This window comes from Trachinotus anak, unplaced genomic scaffold (genome assembly GCF_046630095.1).
Source record: "Trachinotus anak isolate AG129_WGS33_773 ecotype Australia unplaced genomic scaffold, CSIRO_AGI_Tana_v1 ptg000002l, whole genome shotgun sequence".
Taxonomy (NCBI): Eukaryota; Metazoa; Chordata; class Actinopteri; order Carangiformes; family Carangidae; genus Trachinotus; species Trachinotus anak.
The window spans coordinates 11,745,928-11,766,792 of record NW_027273853.1 but is presented as its reverse complement, the minus strand read 5'-3'; the positions used below and the strand labels follow the sequence as shown (position 1 = coordinate 11,766,792).

General features: G+C 40.5%; 4 protein-coding genes across 4 annotated transcripts; 3 read left to right on the top strand and 1 right to left on the bottom strand.

The window, feature by feature from the left end:
• Window positions 1-673: 673 nt before the first annotated feature.
• ddb2 (damage-specific DNA binding protein 2) lies at window positions 674-6,112 on the top strand. Its single transcript, XM_071497863.1, has 11 exons — window positions 674-851; window positions 924-1,064; window positions 1,152-1,261; window positions 2,203-2,394; window positions 2,955-3,121; window positions 3,398-3,497; window positions 3,689-3,866; window positions 4,069-4,214; window positions 5,258-5,413; window positions 5,499-5,544; window positions 5,661-6,112. The coding sequence occupies exons 1-11, from the start codon at window positions 689-691 to the stop codon at window positions 5,915-5,917; spliced, it is 1,656 nt and encodes a 551-aa protein (XP_071353964.1). The 5' UTR covers window positions 674-688; the 3' UTR covers window positions 5,918-6,112.
• On the bottom strand, window positions 4,637-7,123 carry LOC139632731 (protein FAM180B). The gene is made up of 3 exons (XM_071497898.1): window positions 6,967-7,123; window positions 6,693-6,766; window positions 4,637-6,595 (listed from the first exon to the last, which is right to left on the bottom strand). Exons 1-3 carry the CDS (start codon window positions 7,037-7,039, stop codon window positions 6,248-6,250), a joined length of 495 nt encoding a protein of 164 aa, XP_071353999.1. The 5' UTR covers window positions 7,040-7,123; the 3' UTR covers window positions 4,637-6,247.
• Window positions 7,124-8,673: 1,550 nt separating this feature from the next.
• kbtbd4 (kelch repeat and BTB (POZ) domain containing 4) lies at window positions 8,674-12,582 on the top strand. The gene is made up of 5 exons (XM_071497726.1): window positions 8,674-8,747; window positions 9,628-10,102; window positions 10,193-10,334; window positions 10,897-11,003; window positions 11,121-12,582. The coding sequence occupies exons 2-5, from the start codon at window positions 9,641-9,643 to the stop codon at window positions 11,979-11,981; spliced, it is 1,572 nt and encodes a 523-aa protein (XP_071353827.1). The 5' UTR covers window positions 8,674-8,747; window positions 9,628-9,640; the 3' UTR covers window positions 11,982-12,582.
• Window positions 12,583-13,443: 861 nt separating this feature from the next.
• Window positions 13,444-20,398, top strand: rapsn (receptor-associated protein of the synapse, 43kD). The gene is made up of 8 exons (XM_071497751.1): window positions 13,444-14,053; window positions 14,822-15,160; window positions 15,883-16,041; window positions 16,903-17,001; window positions 17,175-17,297; window positions 17,541-17,594; window positions 17,702-17,901; window positions 18,199-20,398. The coding sequence occupies exons 1-8, from the start codon at window positions 13,829-13,831 to the stop codon at window positions 18,269-18,271; spliced, it is 1,272 nt and encodes a 423-aa protein (XP_071353852.1). The 5' UTR covers window positions 13,444-13,828; the 3' UTR covers window positions 18,272-20,398.
• Window positions 20,399-20,865: the final 467 nt, after the last annotated feature.

The following is a 20,865-nucleotide window of genomic DNA, read 5'->3' as shown; positions in this document are numbered from 1 at the left end:
ATGTCAACAGTCATCAGATTAGCTCAGATTATTCTGACCGTAAGAAGACCAGACAGCAGACAGTCTGATCCTGAGAAACCAGGAAACAAAAATAAACAGCAACAAGAAGAACTGGAATTTTCACAATGATAATAATGAGAGTAATGTCACCCTTTCCCTATGTTTTATATTTTATCATTTAGGATAGGGGTTTATTTCAGATGTTGCCAACATAAGTAAGTAATTTAGGTTGTTATTATATATATTAGATTTTATATGTTATTTTTGAATAGTAAAAATATTTGTAAGATTTAGGTTCCTTAAGTAGCTCATCCAACAAAGAAAATAATAAATATTTTGTTAAATATTTGGTTAAAGTTGTAATGTTATAAACAGATTAGGTTAAATAAATTCACAGAGAAATAGATTGATGGATATAGTACTTTATTTCAGTTACTCAGATCCCTCACTTGGTAAAAGTACCAATACAAAAATCTAAATACTCCATTACAAATAAACTCTTCAATTCATAACCTTAGTTAAATAAATGTACACAAGTCTCGGCACCAAAATGTTCTTAAAGTGTAAACAGTAAAACTATGTTTCACTGTATAATGTCCCCTCTGACTGACATATTACTATATAATAGACCAATCAGTTTTCTATCCAGTGTCATGACTGTACACACCCCAACACAGTAGGCGGCGGTATGCGACCCTCTTATAAACTCAGAGAAGAAGAAGTCGAAGAAGAAGAAGAAGTTACAAAACAGAGACACAACACACTCACATGTACTGCTGCGTTATGCAAACACTGGAGTGTCTTCCGTTTCTCTGCAGCACAGGAGGCTGAAAGTCTCCATCAAGAAGCAGGTTTGAACCTCACCGATGCAAACAGACGCATCTGTTGTCGTGTCAAAAGTTACCGAGTCGTCTTTTTTTAAGGTGGGGAAATGAAAACTAGACCTGCGAAGTCAGACGCATCTGAATCAAAGGGTAAAGTGAAGAAGAGACCCGCGGCGAGCTCGGGTCCAACTCTTTCCAAAAAACTACGAGACAAGAAAGATGGAGAAGCGTCTAAACCAGGTGTGCGGACCTGACAGGACAGTGACGGTGCGGCATGAATTACACTGTTGTCACTCGGGTTGACTGACTGCTTAGTGTGTTTTGCAGGGCCTCCTCTCAAGCCTGCAGGAATCCAGAGGAGAGGCGGGTATGGGAGTATCCTGCACTACATTTACAAGAGCACCCTAGGCCAAAGCCTGCACTCACAGATGAGACAGGTGAGACCGCTGGAAACCACATAGGCTGCACACAGTCATCAAATACTGACACTAATATAATATGAACTTAAATGAAGCCACAACTCTACTTAGAATTTATGTGAATAAGGGAAAGAAACTGTTGCACATTTTTAAAAATACAATGTAATCATTCTGCATCATCTAATTGTCTATTATATAGAAATATACACCTCCTGGACATTTTATCAGGCTCACCCATAAAAGTTAGTATAAAATATAATCCAATGCTACAGATGTTCCCCTAATTCTAAATGCAGGAAGTTTACAATATTCAGTTTTTGTTGACACTGCCAAAGAGGTGTTAATTACATTTATTATTACGATTGTATGTAGTGGTGGTGTTGTACTGGGTCCAGTGTTCTTTTGGATTGCAACAGATTTTACAGGTCTTCCCAATAAAGCGGCCACTGAATGTATGCGGAGGAGTAAATGGCCATGATTAAGATCCCTGATGGTGTGAGTTATTAGTTAATTACTACAGTCATGTATGAAGCAAACATTTCAGCAAAATGCCAGACAAATGTGAGGATTCTCATCTTATCAGTTTTCTTTTATAACTTTGGGTTTAGGACTGACGGTTAGAAAAAAAAAAAAAAACAAGACATTTAAGATGTCACGTACAATTCTGTGAACTCATTTTGGTCTTTTTCTCTTTTTTTTAAAAAAACAATTTCTGTTTTTTTTATAGGCTAAAAGTTGAATTAATTAGTCTCTTATATGCAGTATGCATCTGAAATATATAGATCTGTTGACTTTTATAATTTGCATTAACTTAAACTGGAGTCAAAGCACTCAGTCCCTGCACGTAGATCTCAGTTCTGTACAAGGTCCGGGAGTGGGTCACCTGAATATTGGATCTTCTTACATAGAAAAGTTATTTTCATTGGTAACAGTGAGTTGTACATTTATCTCTTTTTCAGTGTCTCCAGGAGCCTTTCGTTCGCTCTCTGTCATCCTATCACTTCCACGGTGCCACCAGCCCCTTCGACCGCAGGATCACCTGTCTGGAGTGGAACCCTGTTCACCACACCACTCTGGCTGTGGGGTCCAAGGGCGGAGACATTTATCTGTGGGACTTCAAGGTCCCCACAAATAAAACTTTTATTCAGGGGGTGAGTTCTTATATGATGGTGATGCATCTTTTACCTGATACTTGAATGTGAAACAATGTGAGGTGTTCAATAATTTATCTGTTTGTTTTTTTTTGTTTTGTTTTGTTTTTTTAAACCTTGCCTTTATGTAACAATTGAGGCCAAGGACAACTACAATTTGAGTCTGTAGCTAATTTCAAAACTGTGCAATTTAGATTCATGTGACTTCAAACTTTCATTGGTTTTCTGCGTAGATGGGAGCTGGAGACTCAGTTACAGACATGAAGTTTAACCAGTTAAATCCCACTCAGCTGTTCACCTCGTCTATGGGTGGTACGACAGCACTCCGAGATTTCAATGGGACAACTCTAACAGTGTTTGCCAACACTGACACACTGAAGTAAGACTGAATAAAATAAAGATTTAAAAAAAAAAAAAGGGTGTTAGGTTTCAGATCTGATCGGTCTAGCATCAGTCTTCTTATCAGGTGGCCCCTACTGGTTTAATGCTGAGCATGTTTGTGGTAGTGTGGTGCCAGTTACTGCCCTGTGATCAGCCTGCATTTGTGTTTGTGTGCACAGAATGGTGCAGGAGACTTTATCGGAGGGATGAAGTTTTGCCCCACGGACCTTTCCAGAGTCTATGTGGCCTCTGGTGAGGGCACACTGACCATGCAGAGCTTTGAGGGCCGCACACCCACCATACTATCCCGAACGCAAGACTGTGGCCACGATCACCACAATGTTTGGTGAGAAAACTGCAAAGAAGACTGATGCTCAGCAAAGAAAGATGCTGTGATCTTTTTGTTAATTTGATGCCAACAGGCAGTACTAGTAGTAAAAGTAATGTTTCTCCAAAATGTCAACACATTTTTTTTGGCTGTTCCATTGTATTTCAGTGATTCTTGATCAGTAGATTTTCTCTATTGTATCATCAGTTTTCTATACAGTGAAGACCTCAGCTTCAGTCATTTTTCCTTTGTCAAATCCAGTGAATTTACTTTGTTCCTTGTTGTCCCACACAGTTATTGGTACTGCTGTGTTGATGTGTCTGTGAGCCGACAGATGCTTGTGACAGGAGACAATATGGGACAGCTCTTACTCCTGGGCTTGGATGGACAAAAGGTGTGTGTTTACTCCTCAGTGAAGTAGTGATGAATCTGAATATGTCTGTTCTTTAATGAGACAAGAGATGCCTTCTATTGTCTGTGAGTCAAATTATCCTTGTTTCTCATACAAACCAGAACATATTCTAATAACAAAAAGAATAATGGGTATGATATCTGTTAAGACCTTGTTCCATTTTGACATTGTAGATTTTCAGTAACAAGCTGCACAAAGCCAAAGTGACCCATGCAGAGTTCAACTCTCGATGTGACTGGTTGTTGGCGACGGCCTCAGTCGACCACACGGTGAAACTTTGGGATCTGAGAAACATAAAAGACAAGAATAGCTTCCTGCATGACATGCCGCATGAGAGGGCCGTCAACTCAGGTAACATTCGCTTTTAGAAAAACCTTTTTCTTACTGGTGTGGACTTAAATTAAGTTCAAGTCTTTGCAACATACATCACCCAAAGTAGTCATCAAAAAAAACACCAAGAGAAGTTTGTGGCCACGATTTGTATTAAACTTCCTATGGCCACAGATCGTAAAGAGATCAATTTGACAAAGCTGTTACTGTCGTCTCCTCACAGCCTATTTCAACCCGCTGGACTGCACCAAGTTGCTCACCACAGATCAGTATGACCAGATCCGCGTCTACTCGTCCCCTGATTGGTCGAAGCCTCAACATATCATCCAACACCCACACAGACAGTTTCAGCATCTCACACCCATCAAGGTTTGCTTCTTCTCTCTCTGTGTGTGTGTGTGTGTGTGTGTGTGTGTGTGTGTGTGTGTGTGTGTGTGTGTGTGTGTGTGTGTGTGTGTGTGTGTGTGTGTGTGTGTGTGTGTGTGTGTGTGTGTGTGTGTGTGTGTGTGTGTGTGTGTGTGTGTGTGTGTGTGTGTGTGTGTGTGTGTGTGTGTGGGTGGGTGTGTGTGTGTGTGTGTGTGTGTGTGTGTGTGTGTGTGTGTGTGTGTGTGTGTGTGTGTGTGTGTGTGTGTGTGTGTGTGTGTGGGTGGGTGGGTGGGTGGGTGGGTGGGTGGGTGGGTGGGTGTGTGTGTGTGTGAGACCTTGGCAGGAACGTCTACTGAGGGACCAAAACAAACCTGATGGAGATAAAACATGTGCACAAACAGCAGGTGTACAAGACACATAGTCCACAGTTGTGCTGTAAATAGCTGTTTATTGACGGTGTTATTGCAGACACAATGATAGAGTGCATTCATGTAATTTTTTTTTTTTTTTTTTTTTTTTATGAATTGGACAGCATTTATAGGATACATCTCCATAGTCCAGCACGGAGAGGATTGTAACTGCACTATGATAGAAAATCAGTTTTTATTTTTACAGCCATCTAATCAAACCTCTGCCTATTTATAAGACTGAAAAACCTTAATTTGACTACCATTAGCTGTAAGAATGGCAGAAAGATATTAAGAGAATTTACAGGCTCTTTGGACTAAATCACATTTCATCTTCTTAGTATTAAGTACAAGTTTAACAGCGGGCAGAGATGTCATTAAAAAAGGCAAAGCGTTATCTAGTCATGGCTTGAGGGCAGCAGCCAAATGAATATGCGGATGTGCACTCAGTCTCCAAATGGGTATAAGAAATAGTTGGTGAAATTATATTAATATTCATGTATTTATAGATAATACTGGACCAGGTGGTATTTCAGGAGACATGCCAGGGGGAAGCAATATCTTATCACTTCTATGTGCTTGGTCAGTGTGGTAGGATAGCATTTGTGTAGATATAATACTGTGATTGTTGTTTTGTAGGCCACATGGCACCCTGTGTATGACCTGATTGTGGCTGGCCGCTACCCTGATGACCGTGTTTGCTCTGGCGATCAGAGGACCATCGACATCTATGATTCCAACACAGCAGAGCTCGTGTGCCAGCTTTACGATCCCACCGCTGCAGGGATCAAATCTGTGAGTATGATTCAAAAACACGCACAAAAAAAAGGTAAAGACACCAAAACCAAACTTACTAACTCCTGGAATTGTGCTTATTCAGATCAACAAATTCAATCCGATGGGTGATGTGATTGGATCTGGCATGGGTGAGTTTCTCAGGAGCACAGTATCAATAGATGCGTTGTCTGTTGACTTGGATTAAATCAGTTCTGCGAGGAAATGTCAAATTGTCTCACTGAAGCTGCAACACGTTCACTCACAGGTGTGACAGTGTTAGTCTGGGATAGGAACGAGTCATTGATCAGTGATCGGCACACACTGAAGGAGGACACCTTGACCTCGGCAGGCAGCGTGAGAGGGCAGAGGAGAAGTCAGCAGCGCTCCACCAGGGACCGGAGAGGTCCTGCTGTGGATACAAAGCTCAAGAAAAAACTGGCCTCTCTGGAAGAATCTGAGACCAAAACCAAGACCAAGACTGGCTGTACAAAACAAAAACAAGCGCAGATGAGGAAGAAGTGAACTGTAAAATAGTCAGGGTCTTCAAAAAAATCCATGTATATATTTCTTTGTTTACTGTTTTTTGTGCCTCTAACTGCAGGGATGGTTTGAATGTTTCAGATATTCTTTTATAAACCATTTTAAGACCGGACCTCTTGTATGTTCGCACAGGTGTTTTTTCTACTGTATGGTAATAAAATGTTCATGTTTTCATTATGATTGAGTTCTTCATTTACAAATCTTTCACCACATACTGAATTAAGTTGTGAATACACATTACAGGAAGATAGGAAGATTTAAGGGCAGTGATTTATTACATCCTGTATGTCACACAGACTGACAGTCGGTGTATTAAGCATAATTGAAGAGATAATTTCCACGTAGCTCAAAAACGGTGACGTTGGCCAGCTGGAGGAGAACTTCACCCCAGGCCTCCTGTTCCTCTTTTTTCTCCTGATGCCGGGCCTGCTGGGCAGAGTACACCATGCTCAGGATGAGACTCTCAAACTCTCTTTGAGTCAGCGGCCTCCTCCTCTGCCCTTCCAGTGTTTTCACCAGCTGCATCATGGAGCGCAGACTTTTGGGAATGCCGTCATTGATCTGAGACAGGAACACCCGCCCCTGCCTCATTGACGCCATCTCCTTGTCAAGCAGGACAATGTTGTTGTCCTGGTCGAGCTCTGCCCCACCCAGCAAAAACTGCACCCAGGAGAGTAAAAGAAATGTGCATCACTTAATCAAGTAAAACGTGGCAAGAGGTTTAATTTATCTGCATGTTGACTTTTGTAGAAAGTACCTCAAACATCAGGTTTGCATCAGAGATGGATGAGCCAGTCATTTGAGAAGTTGGACTTATGCCTGCAGCCACATCTAAGGTAGAAAAGACTGAAGTTTAACTGTGACGCAAATAGAATTAGTCACTGCAGATAGACTATCAGTGCTTTTGGAGACTAAATTAAACATCACTGTTGCTGGTTTTAATGCATATTGCACAATGCATGCAGTATCATTATGTAACATTAAGAATTTCTGTCCATAGCCCTGTTCAAAGACCCTCTGTTTCTACTTACCCTGCACCACTTGTTCAGACCAAAGCCACAGAAGGACCTGAAGGTAGATTTTAAGTTGTATTTTCATGGTCATTCTTCTCTTGATTATTACAGAGAGATAAACCACCGCATCCCTCTCACCTCTACTCTCCCTCGCTCACTTTTGTGAAAACAGGCAGAGGCAACTCAGACTGAATACCATGCATTTTTCCATCTTGGAAAAAGGCAGCAAAAGCCAGTTGGCTGTGATGCAAAGCTGAAAGCACTATTTCTGAACACTGGTTTTTCAAACCCCATCCAATCCTGTGACCTAGCAGGATAGTGTGTAAGGCTTTACTTCAGTGAGAGATTTCCCCAGTGTATTCATGTGAACAAAACAAAAAAAACAAAAAAACAAACACAAGCATCCATGAAATTAAGGTAAATTAACTAAAGGTGAGGGTCCTTCACAATCACAATCAATGATTCCAGTAAAGACAGCTTAGTCCATTTTTGTCATTTATACACTGAAGATTTTGCAAGTAGATTTAGTTTCATTTGTCTGTTCAGGGGCATTTACAGCTATAAATAAATGTTAAAGCAATAAAATCTAATGATTAACCAGATAATCCTTTTTTTCTCCTTCGTAAAGACTCCAGCTTTCACAGACACCACATTTAGTAGGTGATCTGAAAAGAATCCCAGAATCCCTGTACTAATTCACTCTACAGTCCTACTACTGTATATTGTGCTGTATAAGACCAAAATGCATGGCTAAATGTTATTTGATATTTTTAGATTTACTTTGTCTTTGAATAAGACAAATATATGAAATAACCCTTAAGTGCTCACCCAGTTGGTGAACATTTTACACAGTACATGCTGTAACAAAGGCATTATTTTCATCATAACATACAATGGAACTAAGTAATTTGCTATCTGTCTAACCTACATGATTGATGCCTCTCAGTTGAAATGACTTATTTAATGTAATTAAGAAATTATATCTTTTGAATTAGGTGTCATTCAGCATATTTTACATCAAGACGAACAGTTACCAACTAAAAAAAAAAAACAGCTCTGTGTTTTTGTTATTTCTGAAGATTTCTCATTTCTCTTTCTTGACTTGAAAAGATTCAGGACAGAACAGTGTTATTGGACATGTTCACTTGGACTAAGGCTGGGTCAAAGGTGACACGAACAATTGTGGATGCATCTGAATTTGGATCTGTGAAGAAAATATGTGTCTTCTTTGTGTCTGGACAGCTCTTACATTGCTTTCTTTTGTTGTGGTTGTTCTAGGTTGTTTCCTTAATGTCTATGTATGTTTTATTGTTTATTTGTGGTGTGCTATATTTTGTCATGCTTCTTTCATATTGCACCAAAATAAGAAAACAGTTACACTGGTAATGTTGAAGTAAAAAAAATCTAGCAAGAATTCACGTGAAAATAAAAAACAAAGACTGCCCAGCTTACTTTTTAAAGATTTTCAGAATAAAAGATTTTTAACTTATAGCCTAACCAAAGTGCCGCAGATTTCCTTGAGACTGCCAACCAATACCATGAACTTTCTTCAAAAAGTAAGCTAGATAGTCTTTGGTTTTTTCATTTTTACTTAATATAATGGAACTATTAGGGGGCAGAAAGAATAAGAAAATCATTATTTTGTAATGTGTACGAAGTAAACATGGTAAATTGACGCCTGTAGTAGTACAGGCTCACCACATGAGGGCAGTAGCAGCAGTTGAATCCGGTGAGTAGACTTTATTTACTTCCGGTTGAGAGTTCATTTGCTCCTGAATGATAAAGTAGTGAAGAATAAGGTAACGGCACTTGATATTATTATAAAAATAACATATTTTGTAAAGCTTTACGACTGTTGTGTTTCGTGTACATTTATAGAAAAAACAACAATATCCACAATATCACGGTTGAATTTTTCGCACGAAAGGAACGTTAGCCAGTTAGCTGCTGTGGGCGCTAACGCTAGCTAGCTACTCATAAACGTAAACAATATGTCGCATTCACAGTCGGTAAATGTGAACTGTCCTGTTGACTCTGTGAATTAGCATCTGTAGTTTATCTGTTGTATTAAATAAATAAAGTCAGGTTAGAGGGGGCATCACAAAACATGCAGAGATCTCGATTCTGGCTCCAACAGCATCTCAGTCACCACAATACACTTGTGTATGTATGATCCGCTGACGTTAACCTACCTAAAAAAGTGTGATCAGTTAATTTAATGGCAGTATAAGCAAGCTTCTGAAGAGATGTCTTTTGTATTTTTGCATATTATGTTATACCAGTTGCCGGTTTGGAAGATAAGTCTAGCTAAAGTTTAACGCCACAATCTGCCCCCTCCCAAACCACCACAAAGGTGGGTCCACACCAAAGCAAGGGGGATAAATCAACCAGGCCAGTGTAATCGTATTTTAGAAGTAATGTCTTGATATATCACCTAGATAACAAGAAATTGCAGTACAGAAATGATAAAAAAAATGGTCCAACAGTGGTAACATTTAGTTTGTAGATTAAAAACTGCTTATATGTACTGATATAGTTATCACATTTCTTATTTAAACACAACAATATCGATAGCAGTATCAGGCTCCAATATCAGTCACGCATTTGACTACATTAGTTTTAACCAGGTGTACTGAAGAAACGAGTATCTAAGTGTAAATGGTTTGTTGGCTTTGTCAGGCGAGCAGCAAAGATGGAGTCCAGTGAGGAGGGGGGCCTCAGTGTCGGGGGCTCAATGGGAGAGGAGAACTACTTCTTGGGATACACCTTCACTGACCGCTCCCATTCCAGCCGGGTGGTGAAGAGCATCATGGACCTGTGTCTGGAGGATGGCCTGTTCGCTGATGTCACCATCACTGTGGACAGTAAAGAGTTTCACCTGCACCGACTTGTGCTCTCAGCACAGAGCAGTTTCTTCCGCTCCATGTTCACCTCTAACCTCAAAGAATCCCACAACCGCGCTATTGAGTTGAAAGATGTCAGTGCCACTGTCTTTCAGCTGCTAATTGACTACATCTACCACGGCACAATTAAACTGAGGGTGGAGGAGCTGCAGGACACTTATGAGATGGCAGACATGTACCAGCTGACTGCTCTGTTTGAGGAATGCTCCCGCTTCCTCTCACGGACAGTGGAGGTCAAGAGCTGCCTGCAGGTAAGTGACTGTTTTTCACAGACCTAATCATATCTGCTACTTAGCAATAATTATGAAAGATCAGTTTTATGATCACTTGTTTGTGTCCAGGTGATGTGGCTTGCAGACAGACACAGTGACCAGGAGTTGTACACTGCTGCCAAGCACTGTGCTAAAATCCACTTAGCCCAGCTGCATCAGACAGAAGAATTTCTCAATCTGCCTCTCTGTCTGCTCTTGGACATCATCAAAGGTATTCCAGCCTCCTCTTCTGTTGCCAAGTGTCCGACTAACCGGTGTTTTTGTTTATTAAGCCTGTTTACTACAAGCCACATACACTTAACGTTACTATTACAACGTTACTCCTGAGCACACCCTTCTTTTTAATGTGTTTTGAATTTATTTACTCTTACTTTCCACTAAACTTTTGGTTTTCGTTCATTTTGTATGATATAAAATAAGAACTAAGAGACTCTTGACAGTAGCTTCAGATGGGTAGTCTTCCATAATAAACATTATGTCCACTGTGTCTATCTTTGCTTTTGTCAAACTTATGATATTGTCCATGGTAATGCAAATCAAAGTATAGATTGATTTGAAAAATCTTATCATGTTATAGTTGTAACAATATAGTAATAATTTTGTAATGTTATCATGCTGTGAAATTCGACCAAAACAAATAAAGGAATTTTGTTCACTGTGGTTGGTTGCCTGTCTCAAGTTAAGTCTCACGTCTCTACAAACTACTCTACCAATTCATTAACAACAAGCAGCTCCATGAATTTGATTCATGAAGGTCTTGTGTTTGTGGTCAGATGGCGTTCCGAGCTCCCAGAATCCAACAGTGGCAATTGAGTCGTGGATAAACCACAACAAGGTGGAGAGAGAGGAGTTTTCCTGTATCCTCCAAGAAAATCTCAAGGTAACATTTATCATCTAGAGCTGAAAAATATTTTTCAAGAGGGTTCTTTCATTTTATGTCTGTTGAAATTATTTGTATCTGTGATGCATGATATCACTTTATATTTTATGTCCACAGGAAATTGGTGAAAATGTCCACATCTACCTGATCGGAAAAGAGGAGACGAGGACTCACTCCCTGGCTGTGTCACTTCACTGTGATGAGGACGATGCGATCAGTGTGAGCGGCCAGAACAGTTTATGCCATCAGATCACTGCAGCCTGTAAACATGGAGGAGACCTGTATGTGGTGGGGGGGTCCATCCCTCGCCGCATGTGGAAGTGCAACATGCACACCATGGACTGGGAGCGCTGCGCCCCACTGCCCAGGGACCGCCTCCACCACACCATGGTCTCTGTCTCTACTGAAGATGCCATTTACTCACTAGGAGGGAAGACGTTGCAGGACACACTCTCTAATGCCGTCATCTACTACACAGTGAAGGACAACATGTGGACAGAGACCAGCCAGCTGGACACTGCAGTGTCTGGGGCTGCTGGCGTTAACTTGGGAGGTACCATCTACCTGCTTGGTGGAGAGGAGAATGACATGGACTTTTTCACTAAGCCATCCCGTCTAATTCAGTGCTTTGACACCTCCTCCCAGAAATGTCAGATCAAACCTTACATGCTGCCGTTTGCGGGCTGCATGCACGCTGCTGTCCACATGGACGTGATCTTTATCGTAGCAGAAGGAGACTCCCTGGTCTGCTACAACCCTCTGCTGGAGAGCTTCACCCGACTGCGCTTCCCTGAGGCATGGAGCTGCGTTCCTTCTCTGTGGAAGGTGGCCAGCTGTAATGGCTGCATATACGTCTTCAGGGACAAATGTAAGAAAGGTGATGCAAACACGTTAAAGTTTAACCCTGCCACATCTGTTGTCTCCGTTATCAGAGGTATAAAAATCCTCCTCACAAACTGGCAGTTTGTTTTGGCCTGAACTGTCCTCTGGATGTTCACACTGTGGTCCACACACTCGCCACAGAGAATCAGGAGAGACTGGGATAACTTACCATGACTTCACTGTTCAGACATCCTGTGAGGAGACCTGCTCTAAATATGTATTTACTCAGCTCGTTTCTATCTATGTCACTCATTCCATTCAGACTCCACCACCCGACCTGTAAAAACAGTTCAGTGGTGTGTGTCACCTGCTTGTGGTACAGTGTGTCTCCTTGTGCATCCCTTAGCTGAGAAGTCAGAAGTTTGTGGTGATGCTGTAACCAGTGATGAACTAATCAACATTGTCTCCTGTGCTTGTTTATTGACACGCATGAACAACTTCAACGTAAAGACTTTGTCTGTACATTAGACACGCTTCAGTATGTTGTATGTGAACAAGTGTATCATGATGATGTAGGCTGAATACCCTCACGTGTCATATTTGAACTCAATGTGCATAAACATGATAACAGAGAATGTTTTCTAACTTTTCAAATTTTCACAGTTTCTTGTCTTGAGATTGTATTTTTCGATGTACAGTGTACATGTTCAAGTTAAGCTGTTAACATAAATGTCAAATATATCGCTGTAGTTATTGCTGTTTGTTTTGATATTTATGACTCTGTTGCTGTTATGCATGAACTATCTCTTAGTTTTAATACTATATTTGTTAACAAGGATTTAGGATTTTTTCAATATACCAGTTATATCATTTATACAGAAATGCATTTACAAAGGGCACACTTTGTTGTTGCTGTAGCTATTGAAAGTTTTGCCTCAACAAAGAGATTACCTCCAGCCGTATTTATTGGTTATGCATCTTGTGAATGGCGAGGTGGTAAAGGTGCCTGTTTGTGTCCTTGAGGGGGGGGTTGAAGTAGAGAAAGCTACTACAGAGAGGCCAAAACTTTGATCCCATTGATGTGTTTCAGGAGGCTGTGCAGCTGAAACCCAAGCCCAGTAACATGTCAGACTTTGTGAACTATTCTAAGCATCAGTTGCTGACGCCGAGATGAGGGGTGGGGGTTTCTGGGGGCACATATGCGCCTCCATAAGAACTCCCAATAGGAACTGCTGGCCACTGCAGGCACCATCTGACATGCAGTCCCTTAATGTTGGGAAATAAAGCTGTTTATAGCCCCCATATCACAGTTCACAGTCCCACATGTGAGAGGCTGATCAGATCCATTTGTGGATGAGTGTTTTTAATGCTCCAGGGAGTTGTGATGAAAAAACTTGTAGTCCAGCGTCTGGTCAGTGAGGGAGGTTTAATGTGAAGGCAGATCGCTAGGAGCTGTAGTGACCTTGGGACTGCTTGCTGAGGGCAGGACAGAATTCCTGAAGGGACACATGGTCTAGAGTGACAAGGCCATCTGCTGTAGCGCCAGCAGTAGGAGGAAGGTGGAGGGGGTTGGACACAGGGGTGCTGAGAATTCCTTTCGCTGGGGTGTGGAGGGAGTAGATATTCTGGGATATCGCCGCTAGCACTCCACCAGGAAACGTGTTTCTTCGGCGTTTTTCAAACGGAAATCTAAGGGAGAATTTTTGAACGCTTGATGGTGAGTGGGGATCATTGCAGGGTTAAATGGGGAAGATATTTTCCTGGCCCTCCAGCTCTCCACAAAGCGACTGGTGATAATGGTCTTGGTGTGTCGCCGTTTTACTTTGGTGGATCCAGTTTCCTTTCCATCTCAGCATAGTCGGAGCTGAGAGAGCGGGATCTGGTAGGCCTTCTGGCACCAACCTCTCAGAGGATCATCTTCAAGGGATCTTCTTTGGAGTTGTACTGTGCATGGGAAGGATCTACTTTCTTGCTGCCTCACTGAAATTGCATGGCCTAAACGAATGAATATTTTTATGAGGCGTCTTGTACCAGAGATGGGCCAGGACCAAACCAAGCAGCAGATAGAGAAGGGCCTGAGGTTGTATCAGTCCAATCAGACGGACAAAGCTCTGCATGTGTGGACAAAAGTGCTGGAGAAGACCTCGGATCCTGGAGGGAAGTTTCGGGTGTTGGGGTGCCTGATCACAGCTCACTCAGAGATGGGAAAATATAAAGATATGCTCAAGGTAAGCCTCTGAAACAGCAGTATGCCACCTACAATAGCTTACTGCTATTTAATTGACCAAATAACATGTAATCACGATATACTGATGATATATTGCTGCTCTTGCATTTCTTTAATGGCTTAATTATAAGAAAATGTCAATCTACGCAATGATAGTTTTTGTTTGTATAAAATATTCCTAACTTTGTCATCACTTGGTTTAGATAATTAATGTCAAGTCACATTTTTAATACTGTGATCATTTTTTGTGTTGTGCAACCAGCAGTAGGATATGTGTGTGTGTGAGTGTGTGTGTGTGTGTGAGTATGAGCGAGTGAGGTTGCACTCGTAATGAGTGAATGCCATTGAATAGCTCATCAATTTTATATGTCATCATGTCTGCTCAGGGTTGGTACAGTTCATGCTGTCGCAGCATTTTAACATTTTGGCAACGTCCAAATGCTTACTGATCGAAAAGAGGTCAAAGGTTACTTGCTTTTGTTCCATTTACAGTGATCTTAAGAAGCATGGGTTAATTTGTGGCTTCCACACGATGCAGAGTAAATAAGTGCCCTGCAACTTGAGTATGAGTGTGGGGTGTCTTGTTGACATAATCATCTTTACTCAAGCAACACCCACTCTCACCCTTAGGATGTTTGAAAGTAGGGGCCTTATGTCTTTGAATTCATCAGATAATTTCTCTTTTATTCAGTATTTATTTGAATTTAAGACTATCCACCTGATTGTTTGCAATTTGGCTGCAATTTACACTGACACGCTCTCCATGCAGTACGCCCTCGATCAAATCGACACAGCCAGAGAAATGGAGGACCCAGACTACCTGACTGAGGGCTACCTGAACTTGGCGCGCAGCAACGAGAAGCTGTGTGACTTCCAGAAAACGGTCTCCTACTGTAAGACCTGCTTAAACATGCAGGGCACCACTGTCAGTCTGCAGCTCAACGGACAGGTATGTCTTAGCATGGGCAATGCCTTCCTGGGCCTCAGTGTCTTCCAGAAAGCTTTGGAGAGCTACGAGAAGGCCCTGCGCTATGCACACAACAACGATGACAAGATGCTGGAGTGCAGAGTCTGCTGCAGTCTGGGAAACATCTACGTCCAACTTAAGGTACTAAATGTACAGCTTTTACTCAAATGAGCTGAGATTGTTCTAAATCTGGCTGTAAACTGGTGTTGAGGATCTTAATGTGCGCTGCGTTGTAAATACAGTCCCAGTCTTCGTTCCTGTAAGAGACATTTTAGAGAAGGAGACTGAATAAAAGCCTGCTAAAAAAATCTTGAATACTCATATGGTTGCAGACATCCCAGCTATGTTATTTGGGAGAAACATTCATTGGACTGCACGTGTGACTTGATTGCGCAATCAGTAGTGATGTTGCCAGTGTATTTGCAGGGTATGATAACACTCCTGAGCATCCAAGCAAACATCATCAATGGTTAGCTCATGTAGTGCTGGGCATTGTAAAACAAGGGCAGAGTGAGTAGGCTGGTTGGCAGGGGGCTTATGTAGTACCCTTGACATCAGAGATTTGTAAGAGTAATCCCCCGGCTTCCCAGGGAGGATTGGTTTCAATGGGATTGTGATGAAGTGGTGTTAGATGAATGCACTCATATGTCACATTATCAAACAAAAAATATAACGTGTTTGTTAGTGATACTGGGGCCAATATACACTCACAGTTTGCGCTCAGATTCTTTATTTTAATACGGTCAAAAGTTGAGTTGTTATCATTAAAGAATTACAAACCAGAAAGTCCATGTCAGTAGTATCGATGTAGGATGTAGTGCCATACATTAGAGGTCTTGCTCATTGTTCATGTCTGCCAACAGGACTATGAGAAAGCCCTGTTTTTCCCCTGCAAAGCAGCTGAGCTCGTCAATGACTACGGCAAAGGTTGGAGCCTCAAGTATCGAGCCATGAGCCAGTACCACATGTCTGTAGCCTACAGGAAACTGGAGCGCCTGCCAGACGCCATGGAGTGCTGTGAGGTATTGTTTTATAACCGTCCAACACATGATCGCCGTCCTCAGACACAAACTTGCATAACAAATGGAGAATGTCACAGTTTTGGTTTCCTCACCAACTCGCTGTCGCCCCGGTGCCTCTGGCTGTTCCGATGTCGGAGCTGCAGATACAGTAGATGTTGTGCCCCTGACAGGTGCAAGCGCCAGTTGCTCTGTTGTACCAGGCCTCAGACCTCGACAAAAATATGCTCACAGAGGCACTGGTTTAACACTGTTAATGAAGAGGGTGGCTGAAGTCTTCACTCTGTTCTAATTATGTACTGTGGGTGAAAAATAACTCGATGACATTGCCTTGGAGTGTTAAAGTATAGTAACAAGGATGCATTTCAGATTTATTACCTTTGGCCACGCACATTTAGCCAAATTATTTACACATCTTGTTATATTGGAATACCAGAGCACAAGAGGAGTCCTCAAGGTGAGACATAGATGTCTCACATTCCCCATCACTTCTCACTGTGGCTCATTTGAAAATATGGTGATACTGAAACTGCAAAATACGAAATAACTGAATGAAATGCGTCAACGTAGTTCACTAGAATACAGTGTTTAGAGTGAGGAATTAGGTTTTATTCTTGTGATGGTAAACAATTCTGTGATTTATTAATAAATCATGAAGGTTTGGGTTTTACACTAAATTAAGCACATTATAAACATACAACCGCCACTGAATGAAAATGAACTTGCATTGCTAATAATAAATCCGCTTCAAAATCAAGTTTCCCTTCATTTCCAATTACATCTTCGCAGTACGTTGGTGTCACAGGAGACAGGGTAGGACTCCTCTTTAATCATTTTCATTACCTCTGTCTCCGGCTTCAACAGGAATCTATGAAGATTGCTCTGCAGCATGGTGACCGTCCTCTGCAGGCTCTGTGCTTACTGAACTTTGCAGACATACACCGCTGCAGGCGTGACACTGATGTAAGGTGCCACCATTTGTGCAAATTTGTTTACAGAATTGGTTGTTAATAATTATGTCTTTGCCTTTGAAACTTTTTGGAACTCAAATGTAATATTTACATTATATCAACTGACTACTATAGTTTCTAAATAACTTTGGTATTTAACTGTGGGATTTATCTTCCGTCATTCAGAAAGCATTCCCTCGCTACGAGTCTGCTCTGGGTATCATGACCGAGATTGGAAACCGTCTCGGACAAGCACACGTCTACCTGGGTGTTGCGAAGTGTTGGCTTCTGCAGAAAGACTACGACAAGGTACATATAATTATATTAAAAAAAAAACTTAATAGCCACCCAAATATCAGATATCATACACAATATAATGAATGAAATGAATCAAGAAAAACTGACAATTCAGTCTGATTATCAGGCTACAATTGTGTGTAAATCTCTGTGTACAGCTTTGCAAAATATCAGCCTTGACACATTACTGTTTTATTGGTTCTCTTAATTCGTAGTTATGCGGTAATTCTGTCACCGTCTTCCTCACTGTTCCAGGCTCTTGACTCTTTGCAGCGAGCACAGGAATTAGCCGATGGAATGGGAAACAAGGTATCTGATGTTCTTTAATCACAACCTACGAGACAAAAGGCTCAGATCTATTTCTGATATCACAGTATGCATCACGTTGACAGTCTTTTTCCTGTGTGTATCTTAAGCTGTGTACGCTGAAGGTTCACTGCCTGAGCGAGGGGATTTATCGAAGCCGCGGGCAGCAGGAGGAGCTCAGAGAGCAGGTGGTGAAGTTCCTGCAGTGCGTCGAGGAGCTGGAGCTCTACTGTGGCATGTGTGGAGAGTCCATTGGGGACAGGGACCAAAAGCTGCAGGCCTTGCCCTGTTCCCACATTTTCCATCTCAAGTGGGTGTTGTAGCACAGTGTATTCTTGTCTTCTATTATTTTTGACATGTATATTTTAGAAATAACACAAATTGTTGACTTTTGTTTTTATGTGATTTTTATTTTTTTCTGAAAAAAAATAATTTGCCTCCAAAAGAAGCGTCTTTTGTGATGTAGGCTACAGTGTAGGCTTTCACATCTGGTTTCTAGAAGAAATCCAGTCACAGATACACTTTAATAAGTGCATTTCTCTATTTTAACACCTGTTTACAGGCTGACGGGTAAAACTGTTGACACTCTGCTGTTTGATTCCTTCAGGTGTCTGCAGACAAACGGAACAAAAGGTTGCCCCAAATGTTTCAAGTCCTCCATGAAGCCTGGATTTGTGTGATTGTGAGACGGTGTTTGTGCATTGGATCTGCAGACACAGCGTGATGCCTCACAGGCTCCTGACTGATCTGAGAGAAGCGGGTTGCGTCAGGATGTGCTGAAGATGTTTGAGGAGTAATGATTCACTGCTCTGTGCAGAGGATGCTGAACTGGACCCAGAGTGTCTCAGAGTGTGGCTCTGAGGACGTGATTAAGGCATCCATCTTATTTACAGACACCGGTCTGTGAGTGACTGAAGAGGTATAACATTTAATACATTTCAGTATAAGCTGAAGAAGAAAGAACCTATGTTGTCTCTGTTGACTGGCCATTTGTTGACTGGCCATTTGTTGCAGAATTTAAACAGAGAGGGGTATGTACTGTCCAAAGAGCATTTATAACTTGGTGTATTTGTTTATTTCGCATTAGAATTGTTTAGTAAAAATGAAAAGTGAAATCTCAGTAATCTTAGGGTTTGTCTTTCAAATTCAACGTTACTTTTTACACCACATCTGCTGTTCTTTGCTCAACAGTTTTCTGTTTTGTTTTTTTTAATCAGAACACAGAACCATTTCTGAATTTAACTGATTTCATACTTGGTATATTTATTATTGATTTATTATTAATGTACATACTATTCTCATATTCACTTGTTTTAAAAGTTTGATTTATTTGTGGTGTTTTGTAAAACCTAAAACTAACTAAAATCTCTTAACCATTCAAAAACTAGTATGTCTTTACAAAACAGGTACATGCAGCTTTTTTTTTTCCTTCTTCACAAAGATTAAGGAGCAGACTCAACACACATTGTGTTCATAGAAATTCCTTTTCTGGAAATGTTTTACTCTTAACTCTGACATCAAGGTAGTATTGTTGCAAATATTGATAAATATTGTTGAGAAGGAAACCTATTGGGAAAGGATCTTCTTTGACCAATCACTCACTAATTATTTAGAGGAGATGCATACAGTCTGTTTTAATGTAGTGTATAGTCATATGTAAATACTAACTGGCAAAATCTCAATAGTCAAATTGAGATTATTTTCTTGCAAAGGTATTGAAATTTCAAGGTGATTTTAGGGGAAAAGCCAAAAAGCTGAGGCATCATGTTAATTGTTGCATGTTTTATTTATTTACAATGCCGAGCAACAAGGTTGAATTACATCAAATTATCTATCTATGTAACTGCATATTTACGTACTTCACAATTGTTTGCTATAGTATTTCTTAATATTCAAAGGCTTTTATCATTCATATTACTTATATTTGTTCAGTTTATTTTAAACATTTAATTTTGTGATTTGGAAAAAAAAAGCCACATTAATCAAAATCATTATGACTTATAAGGGTTTTCATATACAGTAGGTTTTCCTCAAAAACTGTGAGCTCATTAAACCCAGTTTCTTTATAGTTCTCTTTCAAAACATCGATAAGTTCAATTGTTTGGTGAAAATGGAATAAATGCTTGGTACAAAGTAATTATAACGAAACGAATACTATTAACCCCTTTTCAAACATTCATAGTTAAAACAAAGAGGCGACAAACTTTTTAATCAGACAAAATGAGGAATACACACAAAAACTTAAGCTTTAAATTGTTAAGTATTTAGTTTTCTCTCTTGGTTACATCATGCGAGTTGGGTGACAGCATGAGAAGAGAGAGACCAACACATTTACCTTTACTGCACAAGCACTTATGTTTCTCACTAAAAGAACACATCACTGCACGACCTCACTTGCTTATTCTTGTTTAAGGTCCCTTCATCCAAAATAATGTAAATAAACTGTCTGTTTACCTGTCGTACAGTCAATGTAAAACTCTTGTAAAGCACAGATATTATCTACACTGTTTATTCTTGTCGTGTGGGGTGTAGAAAAGATTTTACTGACAGTACAGCCACTCAGCTTTAATGGTTTAAACTACCTCTGTTTTTGACTCCTCCTCAGAGGATTAATGCAGTAATAACACAACATTTAAATACATGTAGAATTATTATGTTTTTCTAGACATGTTGATATAACCGTGATTTAAAGATATAAATTGTGACTAAAATGCATTGTTAATATATTTATGCATTGAGTCAACACATGGTACTGTGTCGAATATGGAGACATTTCATTATGGAAAATAAAGTACACTGAAAGTGAATTGAAATGTTGCGATTTCAGTGCTATTTACTATTTGTATTGTGTTTTGTTTTGTTTTTAAACAAAGCTATATAGATTTGTGCTTTTAAATTAGTTTTGTTGGTAATTTTCAAACCAAAAGTGAATGTCAGTGAGCTGATATAACTTTATTAGATGGCAGCAACTCAATGCATTTAGACATGTAGACATGGTCAAGACTTGCTGAAGTTCAAACCAAGCATCAGAATGGAGAAGAAAGGTGGTTTAAGGTGATGAACGTGGCATGGTTGTTGGTTTCAGATGGGCTGGTCTGAGTATTTCAGAAACTGCTGATCTACTGGGATTTTTCCACGCGGTCATCTCTAGGGTTTACAGAGAATGGTCTGAAAAAGAGAAAATATCCAGTGAGCAGCAGCGAAAATGCCATGTTGATGCCAGAGGTCAGAGGAGAATGGCCTGACTGCTTTGAGCTGATAGGAAGGCAACAGT